Below are 24,353 nucleotides of genomic sequence, written 5' to 3' on the forward strand. Positions count from 1 at the left end.
GCCTAATAAACTGCATGCTTTCCGAGTCTTAGTGGGAGGACCACACAACATACTGTATCAATGCATGTTTAGTAGGCTACAATTTTGCTTCAATATAATGCTTATTTTATCAATATTTGCGCATAAAAGCATTTACACCATAATTTCTCGCATAATACATTTTACTGACACAAACATATCCCACCTTGTCTAGCGTATTTTGTTTTGTCGACATTTGGAAAGTTTACAGACACATTTGCTGTTTCCATCAGGCCTGTCATGACATTTTTTATCTGACGTACTTTACTCACATAAAAAGGTTGGATGGAAAGCGGTTTACTGTAACAAATTCTTGCTGAAAGAGAGATACACTAAATATGTCATTCAAGTATGACATACACGCCACATTATGACAAACGTTCTCACTTTAATTGGTTGATTTAAGATGTTACATAATAGTAAATGTACTGGTTACATGTGTTAAGTTTTAAAACAGCCACCAGAATACATGTACAGTATACCTCAACTTCAACGTTTCAGACTAGTTCTATATGCTTACAGTCGCACTCTTACATTAGACCCAACAGAAATGTGGACAGCTGAAACAGCACTTTTCAATTCAGTCCAACAAAGTCCAACAGCTGCATCTACTTTACCCACCACAAAGTCCAGAATACTTTAGTGGCGATTGTCCTGAAAGCCCCCCATATCATCCTGGTATTTTGCCCAACAAGAGAATTTCAAGTCAAGCACCAAAATAGCTTGATATGATTGGCATGGCAAAAAGACAGTCTGTGTTCCTTTCATAGCATCTGTGAGTTGAATACTGACACTTCACAGCAACATGTTTTTTGGTGGTGTTTTTTTTAAGGAACTATAGTTGTACATCATGTCATTTTTTAATCAAGTACCACAATCCAGAAGATGACTGTCAGATTCAAGTAGAATATGGAGTAACTATGCATATCTTACATCTAGTAAGATGGTCTCATTACACCAAGCTGGGACACCTCAGAATGCCCTTGAAATCATGACAAACATAGTTAAGAAAACAAAAAGCTAAAAAGCTACAAATGATAATAATAAAAATAAATGTTGAAAGAAAATACATTGTGACATGTAAGTAAACAGCATTTCAAAGAGACATTGAAGCACATATGGCAGAATGCATACAGATGAAATGGTTATGTTACTCAAAGAACAATAATTAGTGGATCAATAATTTTACATACTATTAGTGTAAGACATTGTGCATCATGAGTGTGCGTCGTAGTGTCCCTCATAAAAAAAATATTACAGTTTACTATAGAATACTACAGTATTTACTATAGAAGTCAGTAGTAAACTGAAGTATACTGTAAAATACTATACACTGTAGTATCCTTCGATCATGTGTAGTACTTAGTACAGAATTTTGTAGTATACTGTAGAATACTATAGTAAATACTACAGTATTATCCACAAAACACTAGTAAATACTACAGAAATGTCTGCAAAAACACTAGTCCGCAAAAACACTACATATTTAAACTATAGTAAATACTACAGTATATAATTTGTATATACTGTACCCTGCCCATTCCCTCCCCCATATCCCAATTTGTGCCACTCGTACGTTTGAAACCTACATGCCAAGTATAGACCATATATTGTGATCCCTATGGTTATAGAAAAGAGCAGAAGCTCTGAACTCTCCGTGTCAGAACCCAGTCCTACCTACAGGTTATGGAAAACTTGCTCTTAATTTTTCTCCAGTAGGTTTCTTCAAGGAGAAAGCCCCCCCACTTCTATGTCAAAGATAATAAAACAAAAACACTATAGTAAATATACTACAGTCTACAGTCTGCAAAAGTATACTACAGTCTGCAAAAACATTACAGTAAATACAACAGTATACTGTAGTACAGTCTGCAAAAACACTACAGTAAATACTACAATATACTACAGTCCGCAAAAACACTACAGTTATTACTATAGTATACACTACTGTTTGTTTTTACTACAGTATTTATAGTATAGTAAACTGTGTATACTACAGTAAATACTACAGTAAAGTTTGCAAAAACACTAGTGAATCCTATAGTATTCCTACCATAGTATACACAATAGTATTTCTTCATGTGGGATGTTTGACATTTATAGACATTGTGCATGAGTGTGTGTTGTTGAAGTTTGCTTACATGAATGAGTGAATATGGGTTTATAACACTGGCTGACACACCTACAATAATCTACAAAATGTAAAGAGAACACTTGTTTAACGCTACAAGGGCAATAGCAGTGGTTTAATCTGCATAGTGGTGATGGTGATGGTATGTCTGTCCAGAACTCCAGGCTGGGTTACAGAGCCTGGCCCCTCTGTCCTCCCTCTGTCCTGCCCTTCCTTCAGGCAGGCAGGCTTGCCATGGGGGGCTGTGTGGGGGGGAGAGGGGAAAAGCCTGGTCCCCTCCCCTACATGGGGGGAGAGATGGAGGGAGACTTCAAGAGGTCAGGCATGTGGCTGTATGGTCTGGCCTGGGGGTGAGAGTGTGCAGGATCATAGAGAGAGATGGGAGGCTCCCTGACCATAGTAGGAGTGGGGGACTCAGTCAGGCTGCTAGGAATGGAGGATAGCAGAGGGGAACCCATTGGCGGTCATGAAGGCGAGTAGGCGACTATATCCACAATCAAGCAGCATCTCACTAGCTTGCCTCAGAGTATTTGGGGTGGTGGCGGGAGGAGGAAGCCACACCCAGGTAGCCACACCTGGAAAGGAGGGGTTTGCAGAAGAAGGAAGTGGGGCATCCCCTGACCACAGTAGAGGTCTGTAGCACCACAGCAGCAGGCCTATAGGAGGTCAGGCAGGTGGCTGTAGACCGAGTCCAGCAGGGTCTGGCTGGCCTCCTGGCTCTTGACCCCGGCAATCTCGAAGAGGCGATCCAGTTTGTCCTCTGCCATGGGGATCGCCTCGATGACGTGCAGCTCGTCAAGGTTTAGGATGTGCAGCATGTCGTCGAAGATGGGCTGCAGGTCGCACGGGTCCAGCCGGACCTGACGCAGCACCGTGTCTTTCTTCTCTGGAAGTCACAGAGGAAGAGAGGAGGGGAAGAAAACAACGTCAGAATGAGGAAGAGGATAGACTGCAACATACTGTTGATGTTAGCTACAGCTTGTTGTTGTCCATATAATAGGAAATCATGTATGACTAAATTAGCAGTCATGTTCTGCTGCTGGGAATAAAAGCCCAGTCATCCTTATGATGACTAAGATGTAAGAAGTATGAAACATTTATGCACTCACTAACTGTAAGTCGCTCTGGATAAGAGCGTCTGCTAAATGACTCAAATGTCAATGTAAAATGTATTTCTCAAAGCTTTCATAGTTGATGACTTGCTATAATGGAGTATGGAATCAGGTGCACTTTATAACCAGAAGGGGGCAGTAAACACAAATACGTCACCTCCGTAGGAGCCCGTTGCTTAGCATAATTACTGAAACAGAACTGTGTCATAATATGTGCATACCTTTGGTAATGAATGAGCCGGTCCTGCTGAGGGCGGAGTCTTTGCTGGAAGTAGAGTCACAGCGGAGCAGGGGCTCTGATTCGTCAGGGAAGAAGCCCTTGGTCCGGTCCACAGGAGACCGCTCCACCATCACCCCAGGAGACTCCAAAGACTTGTGGACAGGACTGTGGCTCGGGGTTACATTCACAGTCATCAGCTGGTTCAGATTAAACTGCAGAGAGGGAGAGGGGAGGAGAGAGAGAGAGAGAGAGAGAGAGAGAGAGGGAAAGAGAGGGTCAGTGTCAGTGTTGGAAACCAATGGCTGAGAAAGCAGTGTTCTGAGTCACGCTGGTGTCCGGACAGAGCACTGCACCAAATACCACAGTTTCGTATTCCTAGTTATCCGTACACCTCTGAAAGCTCTTGTGTCTTGCTTGCCACTCTGAGGATTTAAAGTATGGTATCTGTGATGACTCAAAAGTGATTTGCGACTGTTTGATAGTGGGTCACCACTCAATGGTGACTTTGATCCTGACAGCAATTGTGTCCAACCGGAGACATGCTCCCTACATGCTGAGAAGTGCCAACACTAAAGAGATTGCTAGATAGTTGGAAGATATCCTGACACTCACACCTCACCATTGTCATGAACTATTCACATTTCAAGAGCTGAGTGCTCAGGCTTGTCATGTCACAGAGTCGGTGAGTTTAGCAATTACTGACTTTTGAATCCTTTACACATCACGACTTACGCCTACTATGGTATATGGTTATGATGAAAGACTTTTGGATACACCTGCACAAGTTTGGAAACATTTTACGCAGTGTAGGGAGAGGACAGGGAGCTCCTGTGTGCCCCAGCCCCAGCCCCATGCAGCCTGCGTCGGGTGACACAGCGGGCCAACACACAGCTCCAGACCACCCACTCCCATCCGCGCCTCTCTCCTCCTTGCCTCAGGGAGCGTACACAATCGGCCAGCCATGAAAGGAATTCTGTGGACTTGGACAGACCAGGAATGTACTGCCCACAGACCACATGGGCCCAGTCACACACTACCGGGCATAGTACACCACTGTGCTTGCCCTGGGGCCCAGGGAAGACATAAATAACAGTCTTCTTCGGTATGGTAATGGAGTGAACTGGTGGTGACCGGACCGGATGAGCTCATGAGAGACTTACATTTAGACTTCGGTACTGTAGAAAAAAAGGCTCTGCTGTGAGTGAGGCACGAAGGAAATGGTAGAGGGCATTTCATACAGGCGATGAAAATGCAATGGAAAACTTTCAGGGTGCTGAAAATCCAATAGAACACAGTTCAATATGGCTTCACAGAAACACAATGGAATTTCATGCAGGTGATGGGAGTGCAATGGAAAACTACTATGCTAACATAAAATCCGATATAAAACAGCTCGATGTGGCATCAGACAGACCTCACTTACTTCTGTGTGTGTATATGACCCATATGCAACCCCTGCTATCTCCCCTATTTGATAACAAGTTCCTCTGTGCACTAGGTCAGAGGGGCAGGGGATGACACGTCTACAATGATAAGAGCACTACTCCCACCTGGCCAAATGATGTTACAAACAGATGTTACAAAACCTACCAACTAACCCTTCAGAGAAACCCCTGGAGAAAACAGGGGAAAACAGTGTCACCGTTCCAGAAGCTTCTCTGAGTTGTCAGTCAGTAGCCAGTGACTGAGTCATTAGAGAGAGTAATCTGGCCGAGGCACTGACATACCCCGTCAACACACACAGCAGACCCCAGGGTAGGGACAGTATCACGCATCACACACACACATACACATACACACACCAGGCACATACGGGCACACAAGCACACACACACAAGAACGCACACACTCAAACACACAATAGACAGGCTAGGGGGTCTGGCCCTGTGTAGGGAGGAACTGCTGAGGCATCAAAGACACAGAGAACATCCACATTTTAATTCGATCACAAATAACACTGTGATATTTTAGTGAATCTGCAGAGTAGCTGTGATTAATTAATGTGAGTAGTGACACATTTTGGAGCATAGTAATATTGCATGTATATTCATTAACCCTGTTCAGCAGCCAAATACAGCAGGCTGTGGAAAAGCTGCAATATCGTAAGACATTGTGGATCAAGAGAGCCTTTACCATTAAAGTGAATCCTCATATGTTAATACTGAGACATTTCAGCATCACTATGGTTATGTAGGACACTGAGTGTGTTGTTTAATAGGCAGCTCTTATCTCTGCCTCTCCCTCATAGACAGTAGCCTTGTGACGCTGCAACCACTGATGTTACAGCTGATACTAAACATCTTCCCCAACAGATGTGATGAAGGGCCTACCTGAAGGTACACGGTGATGAGCTTGATGCTCCTTTCCAATACATATTGAGGGTTTTATTCTGGTGACATGATGATCGATGCTTGGCATGTCCGAGTCCGGAATATAAGAGTAGTGTGTATAGATAGTATGGACAGTATATTAATAGAAAAGGTGTGTACAGCAGTGGTTATATAGGATGAGCTTTGACTAGAATACAGTATATACATATGAAATGGGTAAAACAGTATGTAAACATTATTAAAGTGAGGAGTGTTCAATGACTATGTACATAGGGCAGCAGTCTCTAAGGTGCAGGGTAGAGTACCGGGTGTTAGCCGGATAGTAACAGTGACTAAGGTTTAGGGCAGGGTACAGGGCGGAGGCTGGCTAGTGGTGACTATTTAACAGCCTGATGGTCTGGAGATAGAAGCTGTTTTTCAGTCTCTGATGGTAGTGCTGTGAACAGGCCGTGGATCGGGTGGCTGAGGTCCTTAATGATCTTCTTGACCTTCCTGTGACACCGGGTGCTGTAGATGTCCTGGAGGGCAGGCAGTGTGCCTCCGGTCATGAGTTGGGCTGACCGCACCGCGCTCTGGAGAGCCCTGCAGTTGGGGACGGTGCAATTGCCGTACCAGGCGGTGACACAGCCCGACAGGATGCTCTCAATGGTGCATCTGTAGAAGTTTGTGAGGGTCTTAGGGGCCAAGCCAAATTTCTTCAGCCTCCTGAGGCGCTGTTGCGCCTTCATCACCACACTGTCTGTTTGAATGGACCATTTCAGGTTGTCAGTGATGTGCACGCCGATGAACCTGAAGCTTTTCACCCTCTCCACTGTGGCCCTGTCGATGTGAATAGGGGCGTGCTCTCTCTGCTGTCTCCTGAAGCCCATGATCAGCTCCTTCGTTTTGTTGACGTTAAGGGAGAGATTATTTTCCTGGCACCACACCGACAGGGCCCTCACCTCCTCTCTGTAGGATGTCTCATCGTTGTTGGTAATCAGGCATTCTACTGTTGTGTCATCAGCAAACTTGATGATTGAGTTGGAGACATGCGTGACCACGCAGTCATGGGGGAACAGGGAGTACAGGAGGGGGCTGAGCATGCACCCTTGTGGGGCCCCCGTGTTGAGGGTCAGTGTGGCGGAAGTGTTGTTGCCTACCTTCAACACCTGGGGTCGGCCCATCAGGAAGTCCAGGACCCAGTTGGATAGGGTGGGGTTCAGACCCAGGGCCCCAAGCTAATTGATGAGCTTGGAGGGGCACTACGGTGTTAAAGACTGAGCTGTAGTCGAATAACAGCATTCTTACATAGGTAATCCTCTTGTCCAGATGGGATAGAGCAGTGTGTAGTGCAATGGTGATTGTGTCATCTGTGGATCTGTTGGGGCGGTATGCAAATTGTAGTGGGTCTAGGGTGTCGGGTAAGGTGGAGGTGATATGACCCTTAAATAGCCTCTCAAAACACTTTGTGATGACAGAAGTGAGTGCCTCGGGGTAATAGTCATTTAGTTCAGTTACCTTCACATTCTTGGGTACAGGAACAATGGTGGACATCTTGTATACGTCGATGCTATTCTCGGAGGCAACCCGAGACATTTCCCAGTCTGCATGATCAAAATAATCTTGAAGCATAGATTCCGATTGGTCAGACCAACGTTGAACAGTCCTTACCATGAGTGCTTCCTGTTGAAGTTTCTGCTTATAGGAGGGGAGGAGCAAAATTGAGGCATGATCTGATTTGCCGAAGGGAGGGCGGGGGAGGGCCTTGTAGCTGTCCCGGAAGGGGGGGTAGCAATGGATGAGCGAGTAGCACAGGAGATGTGTTGATGGAAGTTCGGTAGCGTTTTCCTCAGATTTCCTTTATTAAAGTTTCCAGCTACAATAATTGCGGCCTCAGGATATGCGGTGTCCAGTTTGCATAAAGTTGAGTGTAGTTCCTTGAGAGCCGTCACGGTGTCAGCTTGGGGGGGAATATACATGGCTGTGACAATAACCGAGGAAAACTCTCTTGGGAGGTAATGCGGTCGGCATTTGATGGTGAGGTATTCCAGATAGGGAGAACAAAAGGACTTGAGTTCCTGTACATTCCCACAATCACACCACGAGTAGTTAGTCATGAAACATACACCTCCACCTTTCTTTTTCCCGGTGAGTTCTTTCTTCCTGTCCGCGCGATGGACGGAGAACCCTGCTGGCTGAATGGACGGGGACAGTATATCCGGCGAGCAATGATGCCGTAAAGCAGAGTACATTACAGTACCTGATGTCTCGCTGGAAGGAGATCCTTGCCCTGAGCTCGTCTACTTTATTGTCCAGGGACTTAATGTTAGCGAGTAACATAGACGGAAGTGGTGGATGGTATGCACACCTTCTAAGTCTGACTAGGAGCCCAGTCCTTATCCCTGTTCTCCAGTAGCGTAGTCTTGGAGCTGCCCCTGGGATGAAGGGAACTGTCTTGGGGAGTTCAAACAAAGGATCCAATTCAGAGAAATATAATTTCTGGTCGAAATGCTGGTGAGTGATCGTCAATCTAATATCCAAAAGTTATTTTCGTCTGTAGGTAATAATGCTAGAAACGTTCTGAGAAAGTAATGTAAGTAAAAATAGAGAAAGTAATGTAAAAAATATATAAAAACAATACTGCAGTTGGCTAGGAGCTAGAAACAGGGCAACCATGTCTGTCGGCACTATCTTCCTGTGCAGGCTGGAGAATGCACCTGGGCCTCTGAACGAATTAATGGCCCTTTAATGGGAGTAGTAAACACTTAATCATGTCTGAAATTGGATTCCGTGTGTAGCATTGTGCCTGGAGGGGACAATAGAACTCTTATTACGAGAAGTGGCCTTGGTGTGGATGGAAAAGGTCCTACTGGAGTAGAGGAGTAGAGGGAAAGAAGAGGAAAACAGACAAACAGAGGCAGCTGGCTAGGACCTTTGGGACGAGACTTTTTCCCAAGCGGGGATAAACACCACAACCAATGAAGCACTAAGAGAGAATCTTAATTCTGTTAAAGCAGTTTGTTTAGAAGGAGTTGACCTGAGGTCTTGCGTGCCACAGAGAGTCAATGTTGTGATGCTTAATCTCTGCCTCTAAATGCATAATTCAGATGACTGTGCTTTTTTTGAGCACGCTAAAATGTGTTTGTCTGGGGCACAGAGGAGAGAGGGAGGGTGCCCCAGAAATACCTCGCCTAGAAAACACATATCCTACAGCAACAAAACATGCTGAGTTGATTGGTGCTCCAACTACACTCATTTCACTTTATGGTGGGGAGGGTGTTTTGTCTGACATAAAGTCATGTAGGTCAGGTTCCTTGCTGACTGAAGCATCATAACATGTGCCCTAGTCTTTTGCAGCTGCGAGGAAATAGACAGTGAAAAGTAAAAACACGTTATTTTGACCATATGCTGGGTTAAAACTGTTTTTGCTGTGCCATTATCAGTCAAATGATCTATCTCTGTGTCCTAGCGTAAACTGCTACAGTGTGCCAAGGCCCTTCAGTGTGAGTGGTCTATGGCTAGGCCTCGTTTAACACTGACAGTGCAGTGACTCCATCAGTCAGCCCTAACCAGCTGAGACAGAGGGCAGAAGGAGAGACACAGCTCACCTCCCACTGCAGCTATGGCTCACCTCCCACTGCAGCTATGGCTCACCTCCCACTGCAGCTATGGCTCACGTCCCACTGCAGCTATGGCTCACCTCCCACTGCAGCTATGGCTCACCTCCCACTGCAGCTATGGCTCACCTCCCACTGCAGCTATGGCTCACCTCCCACTGCAGCTATGGCTCACGTCCCACTGCAGCTATGGCTCACCTCCCACTGGGACCATGATTGGAGGAGTGGGTCATCTGCAAGACTAAACAGGAGGACATCCTGCTCCACACGCATACCAACACACACGCTGACACATACAGTACTACACATACAGTACATGCTGAGACACACACAAGCACGCACACACACACACTCACACCCAACTTGGATCAGCCTCTGTCCTTTCTGCTTCAGGCTCCTTGCCTTACAGCTATGATGAAATCAGACTATTGGAATGAGAGAATATCAGCTAGGGAGGCAGTGAAATTAGCAATGTTTGGAGCTCACCACCTGCGGTTTGTGTAAAGATAACCCAGTCATGGAGGATAGCTCCAAGCTGTGTCTTAATGAATTAACAAAACTGGGGTGGCAGCAGGAAACAGCATCCCCTCCCTACTTTCCTCCCTCCCACCTTGGCTCCATCCCTCCCACACATAAGGCAGCCAGCCCACTCTGGTGGAATCACCACACACAGACCTCATTTATGAATCACACGGATCGGGAAGTATTATGTCAGTGGAATCACATGGTTGTACGTTATACCTCTCTAAGGAGGAATACCATATGTGTAGTCCTACAATACTGTCTGTCTGCAGCATTTATGTCTGGTACCAATAAGAGGCACACTGCGTGATGAATGGTCGGCCCTCCTGACAGAGTATCCCTAATGTATTACAATTTCCTGGTGCTTTACTCTTAAGTGCTGATTCAATGGAATGAGGAGAAATTCTGTAGAAATGGCCAAGAGTGTACTGAGGAAAAACAAGGGAGGGAGGGAGGCAGGGAGGGAGAGGAGAGAGCAGCCTCCAGCACACTATGTTCCCTACTCATACTGAGCTTCTGCTTCCCTGTTCCCTCCCTCACCAAATGATTTATTACCTGCCATCTCCTTCACCATCGATTGAGACAAACCACACAAGATATTACCATCATCCCAGGATTATTAAGTAGTGATGACAAGCAGAATTACAATTGTAAGATATATCTATGGGTCTCAATAACTATAACAATCCCTTAACTGTAAGAATCTAACCTTGAGCAGAGAAGGTCACTGGACATGGGGATAATATGATATGTATCTGAGAGAGTGGAGGAAGGGAGGAAGGTAGGAGAAAAGTGGAGCGTGATGAATGATCCACTGTCCAGTCTCTCTACATTGACCTCTGTACTGTACAGTAGCAAGCCAGGACAGTCACAAGGCCCTTCCCTTAAGGCAGGAGGGCTGGTCACCACTCTTGTGACTTGTTTAAATTAACTTTTTCACCCCATATGTGATTTCTATGTTTGCGTTCACGTTGAGTGACTTTGTGAGTGACTTGGTACACTAGAGATTTGGTGAGATAAAATGAGGAGCTGAAGGGTCATTAGTAAGGAGTGCCATTTAGCCCAAATAGCCCACCTGGATTCAAGATGGGAGAGTTCACTGGAGGACAGAACATATTCTCTACGCCAGAGACTACTGTAGGGTACTGTAGTAGGACTTACCTGAGGATTGTCTTCCATGATGCCCCGTATCTTCTCCACCACGTCGATGCGGCGGTGGCGGTGCAGGGCGTTGATGAGCTTGGCCAGGTTGGCGTCCCCATCGCGGATGGTCCAGTGCTGCAGTGCAGCGTATGCCCGCTCTTGGTCCGACTGGTAGCCGTTGGAGAAGGCTGCCACCTCACGCTCCGTAGCATTGGCCAGGGACTGGTACATGTCGATCCACTGGCTGCCAATCTGAGCTGCCACCAACTTCAGGATGTCCACACCTGGGTAAAGAGAGGAGGATAGGTTATTGTTATGCCATGTCTGAAATGTATTGGAGCCATGGATTAACAATGGAAGTCACTCTTGACTAATAAATCAATCACTAATTCACATGGACTCTGTTGCTCATCAGACATCATATGATAATTTACCCCTTTTTACTTTTTAGCCCTTCCTTTATTTATTGTAATTATGACAATTAAGTACTTAGAACTCACATTAAAAGAGCATGCAGTTATATTACTTGATTTCTCCTTAATTGTAAGGTCATATCAGTTAAAAGCAATAGTCATTTCTATGACTACTACAAAAAAAATGGGTCCTCTTGAACCACACTGGGCCATTGTTCCTTTCTTATAAAATGCTATTAAGTGAAGATGTAGAGAATGAGTGTTTATGTGTGTGTTACAAAAGGGGTTATGACCTCTCAGTTACCCTAAGCCTAAGGTCTCAGTTAGGGGGTAAACAGAACAGAACAGTTTTAGCCGGCCTGCACGTCTGGTTGGTGCTTATGAGCGATGCACCGTCATAAACTAGTGGATCCAGGAATCCACTCTCTGAAAGCGATCTCTCAACGAGCTTTGCCTCAGCAGATGCATCTGAAGTTCTCCACTACCCTCCACCTCTCCGCACCCCACAACTGGCAGTCCATCTGTTCCCTCTGCACATCCTATCCAGACAGACTCAGCGTGGCTCATAAAGCTGAACTGTTCTCAACCAGATGGAGGAAGTGTTACTTTCAGTATATGAAGACAACCTCTTGATGGGTTCAAAGACCCTTGAAGAACTGCCTGCCTGTCCGCCTATCCTGCTTTTTGTGCTTTAAAGTAACACACACTGCCAATGTAGTAGTAGTAGTAGTAGTAGTAGTAGTAGTAGTAGTACACTGCTGATCTAAGATAGACACTCCATTTAAATTATTTCCAGAATGCTCTCTCAGAATCTCTCTCTGATAAGCACAATAGGCATGTGTGAGAGTGGCTGGTGCTGAAACAAAGGTCATTCATGCCAGTATGGAACATAGTTAGGCTCAGCTGCAGACTCAGCAGGTTGGTTGTCCTTTTCAGCCAGGGCCATTACCCAGGTATAAGACACTGCCTAAGCTCAGAGATAGGGCCCAGAGTCTTTCCTGACCATGTTAACTGACTGGGAAATAAACCCAGTGCCCTATAGCTTATAATTAGGGAATAGGGCCTGGTATTTTTCCTGGTGGTCTGGAAAACTACTGGACCTACTCATAAATCATTTTGGGTTTTGATTGGGCAATATTGTTGTGAAACTGTAAATGGAAAATGTGCATACTGTAAGACATTGAATCATCTCATGCCTTGAAATATGCTTACTTGCTTAAGGTCCTCGCAACAGCATGGCATGCCATAACTCCCTGCTGTTCATGGCAGCTGGATGACAAACAATGCATAAATCCATCTTAACGGTCCCCTTTGGTCTTTCATGCTAGAAATCCCTCTCTTTAGTCCTTACGTCATGGTCTACTGATGATTGTGTTATGTAGGCTATGTGATAGGTTTGAGAAAATGCGTACTTGCTGGTTTTAGTACTAAGCGGCCTCAATTTGTTTATTGTGAAACTACACAAGTGGAAAAAGAGGACACAGGGTTCTCCTCCTCCCCCAACCATAGCCTTTCTGAAGCTGTAGGACCTTATCTGAAGGATATCCTACACCACACCCTGCCTGGCTGGCTCCAGTCACACTTCTGAGGGACCCGGCAGAACATGTTGACTTGCAAATACAAGTCAAGTTGCAGAAGTATGTCTGGGGGAGCATTTGTCACAACAGGAAATGTACCAGACGTGAATAGCCTAACTAATTTATATTCAGACTGCCAGGCAGACACAAACATCCCGGGTGTTTTAACTTCACTGAGTCAAAACAGAACATGTTCGCAAACAGGTGCAGAAAAACCCTATGTTTGTGTGTCTGTGAAACTGTGGCATCCCTGCAGGCATAACCATATTCAATTGAAAGATAAGTCTGTGCGTCATAATTAAACTTGAATAAATTAAACTTGAAACAAAACCTTAATTAAACCATGGGGGGATTTCCAATTGACTTACTGAATATAGCATTCATTCAAATTCATTAATTGAATTAATGGAAAGTTAAATGTAATTGACCTAAACCTCACTCCACAGAATACAAGAAGCCACATTATGCAGACTGAACTATAAAGTGCAGAGAAACATCATTAATTATTCAATTTAGATAATCAGGGATCACAGTGATCCCTGATTAATAGCTACTATCAAAGCCCAAACATCCAAAGTGCATAGTATGGGGTCGGTTTGGAGAGATTGTAGCTGGGAGATTGACTCGCTGTAAACCAGCGGTGGTTGGCTTGTGATCTGGTCGAGGCCAAGGCTACACTACAATTGTCCTGCCCTGAGGTCAGAGTTGTGCCACGAAGTGACTTTGTGTTGAACGATGACACCGACACCTAGAAGATCCTTTAGAGAGAATTAAAACAAAGTGACAGAGCTAGGCTAGGGGGAAATACCCTCTCTGTTTTAGTGGGATATAATAGATGACCTACATAAGTCTAATTCAGTATGCTAGCGAATGTGTACAATAGTCAGCTTCCTTAACCCCTAGGCATGATTGCAGTGGTGGCAGATTGAATATAAACAAATTATGGGATGGCTGACCTAAAATGGCTGCCAATCAGTAAATAGTAACGGGACAGGGGATGGTTGATTGGGAAAGCTCAAAAGTAATAAAGACTCCAAAGGTCATCTGTTGGTTAGATGTAAAACATAGATTGAGTTTTCACATGGATGATGGTGCATAGATATGAAGCGACAAGTCGTGTCACAGTTGTGTTCACAGCAATATAACGTTGCCTGCAGGGCAGAGAAATGTAGCTACTGCACGTCATATGTGTAGGGTTTTTCAACGGGTTACTCAGAGTCAACACAACACAAACATACTGTCACGTGGTCTCCATCTGTTACAAGTAGAGCCTCTGAGAGGTGGTGACACAATGTGGAATATGGTTCAGCTCTTATACAGTACCACAGACCCTAATGGGAAGTGGGGGCACTGTAATATCTTATACAGTACCACAGACCCTAATGGGAAGTGGGGGCACTGTAATATCTTATACAGTACCACAGACCCTAATGGGAAGTGGGGGCACTGTAATATCTTATACAGTACCACAGACCCTAATGGGAAGTGGGGGCACTGTAATATCTTATACAGTACCACAGACCCTAATGGGAAGTGGGGGCACTGTAATATTTTATACAGTACCACAGACCCTAATGGGAAGTGGGGGCACTGTAATATCTTATACAGTACCACAGACCCTAATGGGAAGTGGGGGCACTGTAATATCTTATACAGTACCACAGACCCTAATGGGAAGTGGGGGCACTGTAATATCTTATACAGTACCACAGACCCTAATGGGAAGTGGGGGCACTGTAATATCTTATACAGTACCACAGACCCTAATGGGAAGTGGGGGCACTGTAATATCTTATACAGTACCACAGACCCTAATGGGAAGTGGGGGCACTATAATATTTTAATTGGAAAAATCTATTGAGACAACAAACCAGCCACAGCAGGTCTGAGTTGAGATGGCTGCATGACAAAGAGGCCACAAACAGGCCACAATGGCAGCCATGCATTCTTTCCCCTCCAGTCTGTCTGCTCTGAGCCTCTCTGGAGATTCCTGCTGGTGACAAAGTAAGCTTGTCATTCTCATGGAAGAGACAAATTGGTCTCATAAGACCAGCTTGCTGCTCAGTCACTTTCATTGTTTCAATCTCTTTCACTCCCTAGGGTTGTGAAGCCTTGCTCAGTTTTTACCATTTTGTAGAAAATGTTGCCGTCATTCAAAAAACACTAAACAACACAAAATGAACGTAAAGTATCAGAATCCAATCCGTCTACATTAAAAATGTAATAATACAAAATCCACAGCAGGCCCAACTGACTCACCTGCACACAGCCCCAGCCACAGCCCAGGTCCTATCCCTGCTTCCCTGCCTGTCCCTGTGGCCCACCCTAGAGCTGAGGAGCACGGCCCCTATGAACCTCCCCGCCTGTTGGGCGTCGTAAACAGCAGGCTCACAGGTGGGATTCCTTTCATCTTTACTATGTATGCCCTGCTCGCCCTTCACATCACTTTCTGGACTCGTATGAAAGAATTCGCTATTTGTATAATCTCGCCTTCTTCTTTATGTTTCCCATTCCACTTTTTATTAGGAGTGTTTTAACTACTCTAGTAAATAGACATTAAAGCCTTCAGGGTAGCCAATTATACACCTTGGAAAAATTAAGAAACTGTTTTGTTCGAGAGAGTTAACAGCTGTGTAATCACACACACAAACACACACATGGTCTGAATGTAAAACTTGGCATCCACTTGATAAACATTCTGTAATCCTTTTTAAAAAACATGCCGTAAATTCACTTGTTGTTTGAAGTTTAAAATACTATTAAATTCTATTTTTTGGAACTGAATGTAGACAAACAACGCAGTAAAAATGCAGATTATTTGTGTATCTGGACATGTTTATAAAAATATTACTACTACTACTATTTTGAGACAACAGTAAAAAAAAGTATGTGAAAAATGTCAGTACATTTAATGTCTTGATTGCCATTGGTGTGTGTGTGTGAAAAATGGACAAAACATTTTAAATGCTGAAAATCCAAACATAGCAGCCTGAATCCATGTAAACACCAAAGCAGTTTATCGTGGACTTTCCTTGAGGACTCTCTAATACTTTCAAAATGCCTTTCATGAGTAACACAAAAGGGAAGTTGAATAAACAATTATATGTAGTCAGGCTGAATAGTAATCACAAGGTTAGACTTCTGATCATGTTTCAGTTGTCCCTTTCTATCTTCGTAATGTCCACATCCCTACTATACACCAACATTCCTAGAACATTCTCACATGGTGTGAGCCGACAGGTACAATGTGCTAATCTCTTAATTTCACACGGTGAGAGCCCTGACCCCCGACACCCGATCTATCTTCTACTTGGATAGTTCTATCTGTGCCACTGACTTAGTCTGGCTTTAATTCCAGTTTGTCTACAAATTAATAATTGACATGTTGAATTCATGTCTCTATCTCTACCAAAAACCTAAGTTAAAGAATATAACTAGATCAAATCAAAATGTATTTAAAGTGCATTTAACATAAATTATTAATTTCTAGACAAACTGAAATTAAAATCAAATGTTGATCTATTTGATTTGATTTATAAGAATCCCCATTAAACAACACCAATGGTGACAGCTGGTCTTACTGGGGTCCGACACATAACGAAAAATGCATTACAGACAAAAGACTACAATTTACATACATTTAAAAACATGAACATGTAGTGTGTGTGTGTGCATCTATCAGTTACACATACATGTCAGTACATTCACACAACAAGTAGGTCACATGGGGGAGACGAGTTGTGCGGTGAGGTGTTGCTTTATTTGTTTTTTAAAACCAGGTTTGCTGTTCACTTGCACTATATAATATGGGAGGGAGATCTATGCACTCATGGCTCTGTATAATACTGTATGTTTCCTTGAATTTGTTCTGGACCTGGGGACTGTGAAAAGACCCCTGGTGGCATGTCTGGTGGGGTAAGTGTGTGTGTGTGTCAGTAAACACATTAAATGTTTCTTATAAAAACAAGAAGTGACGCAGTCAGTCTTTCCTCAACTCTTAGCCAAGAGAGACTGGCATGCATAGTATTAATATTAGGCCTCTGATTACAATGAAGAGCAAGACATGCCACTCTGTTCTGGGCCAGCTGCAGCTTAACTAGGTATTTATTTGCATCACTTGGCCATATGATTGGACATTAATCAAGATAAGCTAAAATTAGAGCCTGCAGGACTTGCTTGTGGAGTGTGGGGTAAAAAAAAGCATCTCTGTATTACGGACAGACCACTCCCCATCTTTACAACCATTGAATCTATATGTTTTGACCATGACAGTTTACAATCTAAGGTAACACCAAGTAATTTAGTATCCTCAACTTGTTCAACAGCCACACTATTCATTACCAGATTCAACTGAGGTCTAGAACTTAGGTTATGATTTTTACCAAATACAATGCTCTTAGTTTTAGAGATGTTCAGGACCAATCTATTACCGATTTATTACCACCGATTCCAAAACTGACTGCAACTCTTTGTTAAGGGTTTCAGTGACTTCATTAGCTGTGGTTGCTGATGTGTATATGGTTGAATCCTCAGCATACATGGACACACATGCTTTGTTTAATGCCAGTGGCAGGTCATTGCTAAAAATAGAAAAAGTAGAGGGCCTAGAGAACTGCCCTGCGGTACACCATAGTTCACATGTTTGACATTAGAAAAGCTTCCGTTAAAGAAAACCCTCTGAGTTCTATTAGATAGATCGCTCTGAATCCACGATATGGCAGAGGTTGAAAAGCCATAACACTACGTTTTCTCAACAACAGGTTATGGTCAATAATATAAAAGGCTGCACTGAAATCTAACAGTACAGCTCCCACAATCTTCTTATTATCAATTTATTTCAACCAATCATCAGTAATTTGTGTCAGTGCAGTACATGTTGAGTGCCCTTCTCTATAAGCATGCTGAAAGTCAGTTGTTAATTTGTTTACAGAGAAACAGCATTGTATTTGGTCAAACACACCAAAAGCTTTTTTAAGAGCTTGCAGCAAGCTGATAGGTCTGCTGTTAGGACCAGTAATGGCCGCTTTACCACTCTTAGGTAGCAGAATGACTTTGGCTTCCATCTAGACCTGAGGACAAAGACTTTCCTCTAGGCTCAGATTAAAGATATGACAGATAGGAGTGGCTATAGAGTCAACTACCATCCTCAGTAGCTTTCCATCTAAGTTGTCAGTGCCAGGATGTTTGTCATTATTGATCGATAACAATAATGTTTCCACCTCTCCCACACTTGACAAAATTCTAACTTACAATGCTTTTCTTTCATGATTTGTTTTTTATGCATGAGTACGATGGCTCACTGTTTGCCCACTTTGCCAATTAAGTAATCATTAAAATAATTGGCAACATCAAATGGTTGTGATGAATAAGCCATCTGATTTGATGAAAGAAGGAGTTTAATTTGTCTTTCTGCCCATAATTTCATTGAAAGTACTCCAAAGTTTTTTTTCCCATCATTCTTTATATCATTGGTCTTGACTTCATAATACAGTTTCTTCTTCTTTTTGTTGGGTTTAGTCACATAATTTCTCTATTTGCAGTAAGTCAGCCAGTCAGATGTGCAGCCAGACTTATTAGCCACTCCTTTTGCCCCATCTCTTTCAGTTCCTCATCAATCCATGGAGCATTAACAGTTCTAACAGTCTGTTTCTTAAAGGTGCATGTTTATCAATAACTGGAAGAAGCAATTTCATAAATTCATCAAGTGCAGCGTCTGGATCATAGGAGGTTGGTGGCGCCTTAATTGGGGAGGACGGGCTCCTGGAAATAGCTGGAGCGGAATCGGCGGAAAGGTATCAAATACATCAAACACATGGTTTCCATGTGTTTGATGCCATTCCATTCGCGCCGTTCCAGCCATTATTATGAGCCGTCCTCCCCTCAGCAGCCTCCACTGGTCTGGATGCTCCTTATTAATCACATCAGACCAACAAATATATTTTTAACATTGCCCATGCTTTTATCATTGCCCATGTCATTGGGCCATTTTGAATGTTATATTGCGTTTGTGCATCTCTGAGTGATGTTCTATTAATTCCCTAGATTTCAGACTAAGTCAGTGTCACAGATGGAACTATCCAAACAAAAGATACATCTCTTTCAAATGTTGATATTTGGTTGCGTTGACAATAAATAGGCTATTAACTTGTCGACAAGTTAACCTTTTTTTATTTAATTTTTTTCATACATTTTGAAGGATACAAATTCAAATGTGTTACAAAAATCTATACATCCTTCTTCAAAAATGTAACACAAAACATCACAAACAAACAGATAAAAACCTAAACACATACAGGGTTTTTACATTCAAAGACATTTGAAAAGCTTAAAAGGAAAGAATCACACATTTTGAATGTTATATTGTTTTTGTGCATCTCTGAGTGATGTTCTATATATTTCCTGGGTAATTTCATGTTTTCACGTGCATCTGAGTTATTGGCGTTCAAGCAAGCAGAAATGTGGCCGCTATGACGTAGCACTGTGATAAAGTCGCTCTCACTACACTGGAAGTTAATACTATTAGATCGCGAAAATGTCTATCATACATGTCAGATTTCAATACTGGCCGATGTCATAACTCGGGAGGATGTCTTCTCTTGAATGAGCCATTTTTGCAATATTCCTACCTCGAGATAAAACATTTTTTATGGAGGGTGTAGCACAATTTTTCCTATTTGTCTGCCTCTTTAGCCCAGGGTGCATTGCATTGTGCCGTTGCCAGAGTTATTATAGAAAGGAGATAGGAATCCAATGAAAGAAGGAATGTATAACGCCTCCACCCAGCAGACTGTCGACCAATCACGTTGTCATGCTGCGTCACGCGGTTGCTAAGGTAATCGTCATGCAATCCTCTCAAAGTCAGTGTATACAGTGGGGAGAACAAGTATTTGATACACTGCTGATTTTGCAGGTTTTCCTACTTACAAAGCATGTAGAGGTCTGTAATTTTTATCAATGGTACACTTCAATTGTGAGAGATGGAATCTAAAACAAAAATCCTGAAAATCACATTGTATGATTTTTAAGTAATTAATTTGCATTTTATTGCATGACATAAGTATTTGATCACCTACCAACCAGTAAGAATTCCGGCTCTCACAGACCTGTTAGTTTTTCTTTAAGAAGCCCTCCTGTTCTCCACTCATTACCTGTATTAACTGCACCTGTTTGAACTCGTTACCTGTATAAAAGACACCTGTCCACACACTCAATCAAACAGACTACAACCTCTCCACAATGGCCAAGACCAGAGAGCTGTGTAAGGACATCAGGGATACAATTGTAGACCTGCACAAGGCTGGGATGGGCTACAGGACAATAGGCAAGCAGCTTGGTGAGAAGGTAACAACTGTTGGCGCAATTATTAGAAAATGGAAGAAGTTCAAGATGACGGTCAATCACCCTCGGTCTGGGGCTCCATGCAAGATCTCACCTCGTGGGGCATCAATGATCATGAGGAAGGTGAGGGATCAGCCCAGAACTACACAGCAGGACCTGGTCAATGACCTGAAGAGAGCTGGGACCACAGTCTCAAAGAAAACCATTAGTAACAGACAACGCCGTCATGGATTAAAATCCTGCAGCGCACGCAAGGTCCCCCTGCTCAAGCCAGCGCATGTCCAGGCCCGTCTGAAGTTTGCCAATGACCATCTGGATGATCCAGAGGAGGAATGGGAGAAGGTCATGTGGTCTGATGAGACAAAAATAGAGCTTTAAGGTCTAAACTCCACTCGCCGTGTTTGGAGGAAGAAGAAGGATGAGTACAACCCCAAGAACACCATCCCAACCGTGAAGCATGGAGGTGGAAACATCATTCTTTGGGGATGCTTTTCTGCAAAGGGGACAGGACAACTGCACCGTATTGAGGGGAGGATGGATGGGACCATGTATCGCGAGATCTTGGCCAACAACCTCCTTCCATCAGTAAGAGCATTGAAGATGGGTCGTGGCTGGGTCTTCCAGCATGACAACGACCCGAAACACACAGCCAGGGCAACTAAGGAGTGGCTCCGTAAGAAGCATCTCAAGGTCCTGGAGTGGCCTAGCCAGTCTCCAGACCTGAACCCAATAGAAAATATTTGGAGGGAGCTGAAAGTCTGTATTGCCCAGCGACAGCCCCGAAACCTGAAGGATCTGGAGAAGGTCTGTATGGAGGACTGGGCCAAAATCCCTGCTGCAGTGTGTGCAAACCTGGTCAAGACCTACAGGAAACGTATGATCTCTGTAATTGCAAACAAAGGTTTCTGTACCAAATATTAAGTTCTGCTTTTCTGATGTATCAAATACTTATGTCATGCAATAAAATGCAAATTAATTACTTAAAAATCATACAATGTGATTTTCTGGATTTTTCTTTTAGATTCCGTCTCTCACAGTTGAAGTGTACCTATGATAAAAATTACAGACCTCTACATGCTTTGTAAGTAGGAAAACCTGCAAAATCGGCAGTGTATCAAATACTTGTTCTCCCCACTGTATGTTGAGAAACGTGCCTATTTTCCTCGAAAGTACGTAATGTCACTATTCCAAAGCTATACGATATTACAGATAGCAAGTTAATTATCTCATATCTCTGAAAAGATTTGTAATGTTGTACATCTTGTTGACGAAATGTGTGCTAATGTTGGGTTTTTGAGCTAGCGCCCAATAGACTCCCATTCACTCCTTGTACCAGAATCGCCCAGAATGCACCGCACGGCCCATTGACGTGGCATGGACAACGTTTCCCATCTCCTCAAAAGTATATCTGCCGTTGCGAATGTCAGACTCCACTCTGTGAGGCACATCGATCTGCAGGTTGAACATGTTGAGATTGTAGACTCCTAAATTGATAGTGCAGTTTGTTTAGGCGATTTTACAGCTAACTAGCTACTTTACATGCTGATATTGTCATTGGTATTATTGTGTGTAGCTACGGTTGCTAGCTATCTACCTAGCTAGCTAGCCAGCCAGCCCATAGTCAGCATTGCGGATTTTGTAGTCAACTTGAGCTGTAACAGATTTCCACAACGATTTTCCATGTTCCTACCAACTTTATTATAATGGAAAAATGAAAAATGTGTTCACAAAAAACATTGTTCTCAAATATTAGTGTTATTTAACACTGTAAATTAAAGGAATTAGTGGTTTTGGGTGGATTTTCCCTTTAAGAGTATCAACTGATTTCATCACCTTCTTATTCTTACAGAGCATAGTATTCAATGTGGCAAAGTAATTATTTAAATCTACCTTTAAAAATATTGAATAGGATGGATATTGTACAGGTTAACAAATTATATGCTGGATTCACGTCTCCAACTCAACCACAAATAAAAGTTAAAGAATGAAAAAACTTTTTAAAAACAAAATGGGCAGAAATCGCCAGAGTTTGGGGATTGTTGGAATTATTTGTTTTGCGCAGGAGCTGGCGACGGAAAACATAGTCGGATCCAAGCTCCGACAAATTCGGGCAGCGAGTACTACATTTACATTTTAGTAATTTAGCAGATGCTCTTATCCAGAGCGACTTACAGTAGCGTGCACACATTTTCATACTTGTTTGTACTACTACAACTACAAGGACTTTTTCTCAATGGTCCTGATGGCAGCCTGCGATGCAAAGTTTCGCTTCACCATGATCGACGTAGGCGTATATGGTCGAGAGGGAGATGCGCCAATCTCGTCATGAAGCAAGTTCGGCTCCCAAGGCCAGAGTGCTTGCCGGGGACCCAAACACCGAGCTCATATGTCTTTGTGGAAGACGAGGCATTCCCTCGCAGGGTAAACCTGATGTGACCATATCCAGGTAAGATACGCTAAATACATGTGACTATACTCTACATACAGTGCATTCAGAAAGTATTCAGACCCCTTCCCTTTTTCCACAGCCTTATTCTAAAATGGATTAAAGAAAAAAATGTCCTTATCAATCTACACACAATACCCTATAATGACAAAGCAAAAACCGTATTTATTTTTTTATGTTGGCAAATTTATAAAAAATAAAAACCAGAAATACCTTATATACATAAGTATTCCGACCCTTTGCTATGAGACTCAAAATTGAGCTCAGGTGCATCCTGTTTCCATTTATCATCCTTGAGATGTTTCTACAACTTGATTGGAGTCCACCTGTGGTAAATTCAATTGATTGGACATGATTTGGAAAGACACACACCTGTCTATATAAGGTCCCATAGTTGACAGTGCATGTCAGAGCAAAAACCAAGCCATGAGGTTGAAGGAATTGTCCGTAGAGCTCCGAGACAGGATTGTGTCGAGGCTCAGATCTGGGGGCAGGTACCAAAACATTTCTGCAGCATTGAAGGTCCCCAAGAACACAGTGGCCTCAATCATTCTTAAATGGAAGAAGTTTGGAACCACCAAGACTCTTCCTAGAGCTGGCCGCCCGGCCAAACTAAGCAATCGGGGGAGAAGGGCCTCGGTCAGGGAGGTGACCAAGAACCCGATGGTCACTCTGACATAGCTCTAGAGTTCCTCTGTGGAGATGGGAGAACCTTCCAGAAGGACAACCATCTCTGCAGCACTCTACCAATCAGGCTTTTATGGTAGATTGGCTAGACGGAAGCCACTTCTCAGAAAAAGGAACATGACAGCCCGCTTGGAGTTTGCCAAAAGGCACCCATCCAACCTGACAGAGCTTGAGAGGATCTGCAGAGAAGAATGGGAGAAACTCCCCAAATACAGGTGTGCCAAGCTTGTAGTGTCATACCCAAGAAGACTCGAGGCTGTAATTTCTGCCAAAGTTGCTTTGACAAAGTACCAAGTAAAGGGTCTGAATACTTATGTTAATGTGATATTTCCTTTTGTTTTTCTTATATAATTGCAAAAAAATTATAAAAACCTGTTTTTGCTTTGCCATTATGTATGGGGTACTGTGTGTAGATTGATGAGGGAAAAAACAATTTAATCAATTTTGGAATAAGGCTGTAACCTAACAAAATGTGGAAAAAGTCAAGGGGTCTGAATACTTTCCGAAGGCACTGTATGATGTGAAAATGATACCAATATAGACATTGTAATTATATGCCTCACATAAATGTTATCTGGCATCTCAGTAAGAGGATGGGGGCCTATGTCCAAAGCATAGGCTACACAGTTGTTACAGTACAGATTTGATAGCCTTCATGTTCCTGTTCAATACTAATGGAAATGCTTCTTTAATTGAAAGGTTTATTCTGGCCTTGATGATACCAAGAAAATCTACAACTACCGCCACTCAAGAGCCAGAAGAATTTCAGAGAACCGCTTTGGGATCCTTGCTGCAAGATGAAAGATCATGGGACGAGCCC

General features: G+C 43.2%; 1 protein-coding gene across 1 annotated transcript in view; it reads right to left on the reverse strand.

The window, feature by feature from the left end:
• Positions 1–386: 386 nt before the first annotated feature.
• The window catches only part of LOC311106977 (tumor necrosis factor receptor superfamily member 21-like), a 47,487-nt gene continuing 23,520 nt past the window's right edge, over positions 387–24,353 (reverse strand). The window contains exons 4-6 of the mRNA XM_084149394.1: positions 11,091–11,356; positions 3,483–3,693; positions 387–3,035 (exon numbers count right to left, since the gene is read on the reverse strand). Of these exons, the coding sequence (XP_084005520.1) occupies positions 2,806–3,035; positions 3,483–3,693; positions 11,091–11,356 (707 nt within the window). The 3' untranslated portion in view covers positions 387–2,805. The remainder of the gene's footprint in view (positions 3,036–3,482; positions 3,694–11,090; positions 11,357–24,353) is intronic.

Source organism: Coregonus lavaretus, assembly GCF_964263955.1.
Source record: "Coregonus lavaretus genome assembly, chromosome: 31".
Classification (NCBI taxonomy): Eukaryota; Metazoa; Chordata; class Actinopteri; order Salmoniformes; family Salmonidae; genus Coregonus; species Coregonus lavaretus.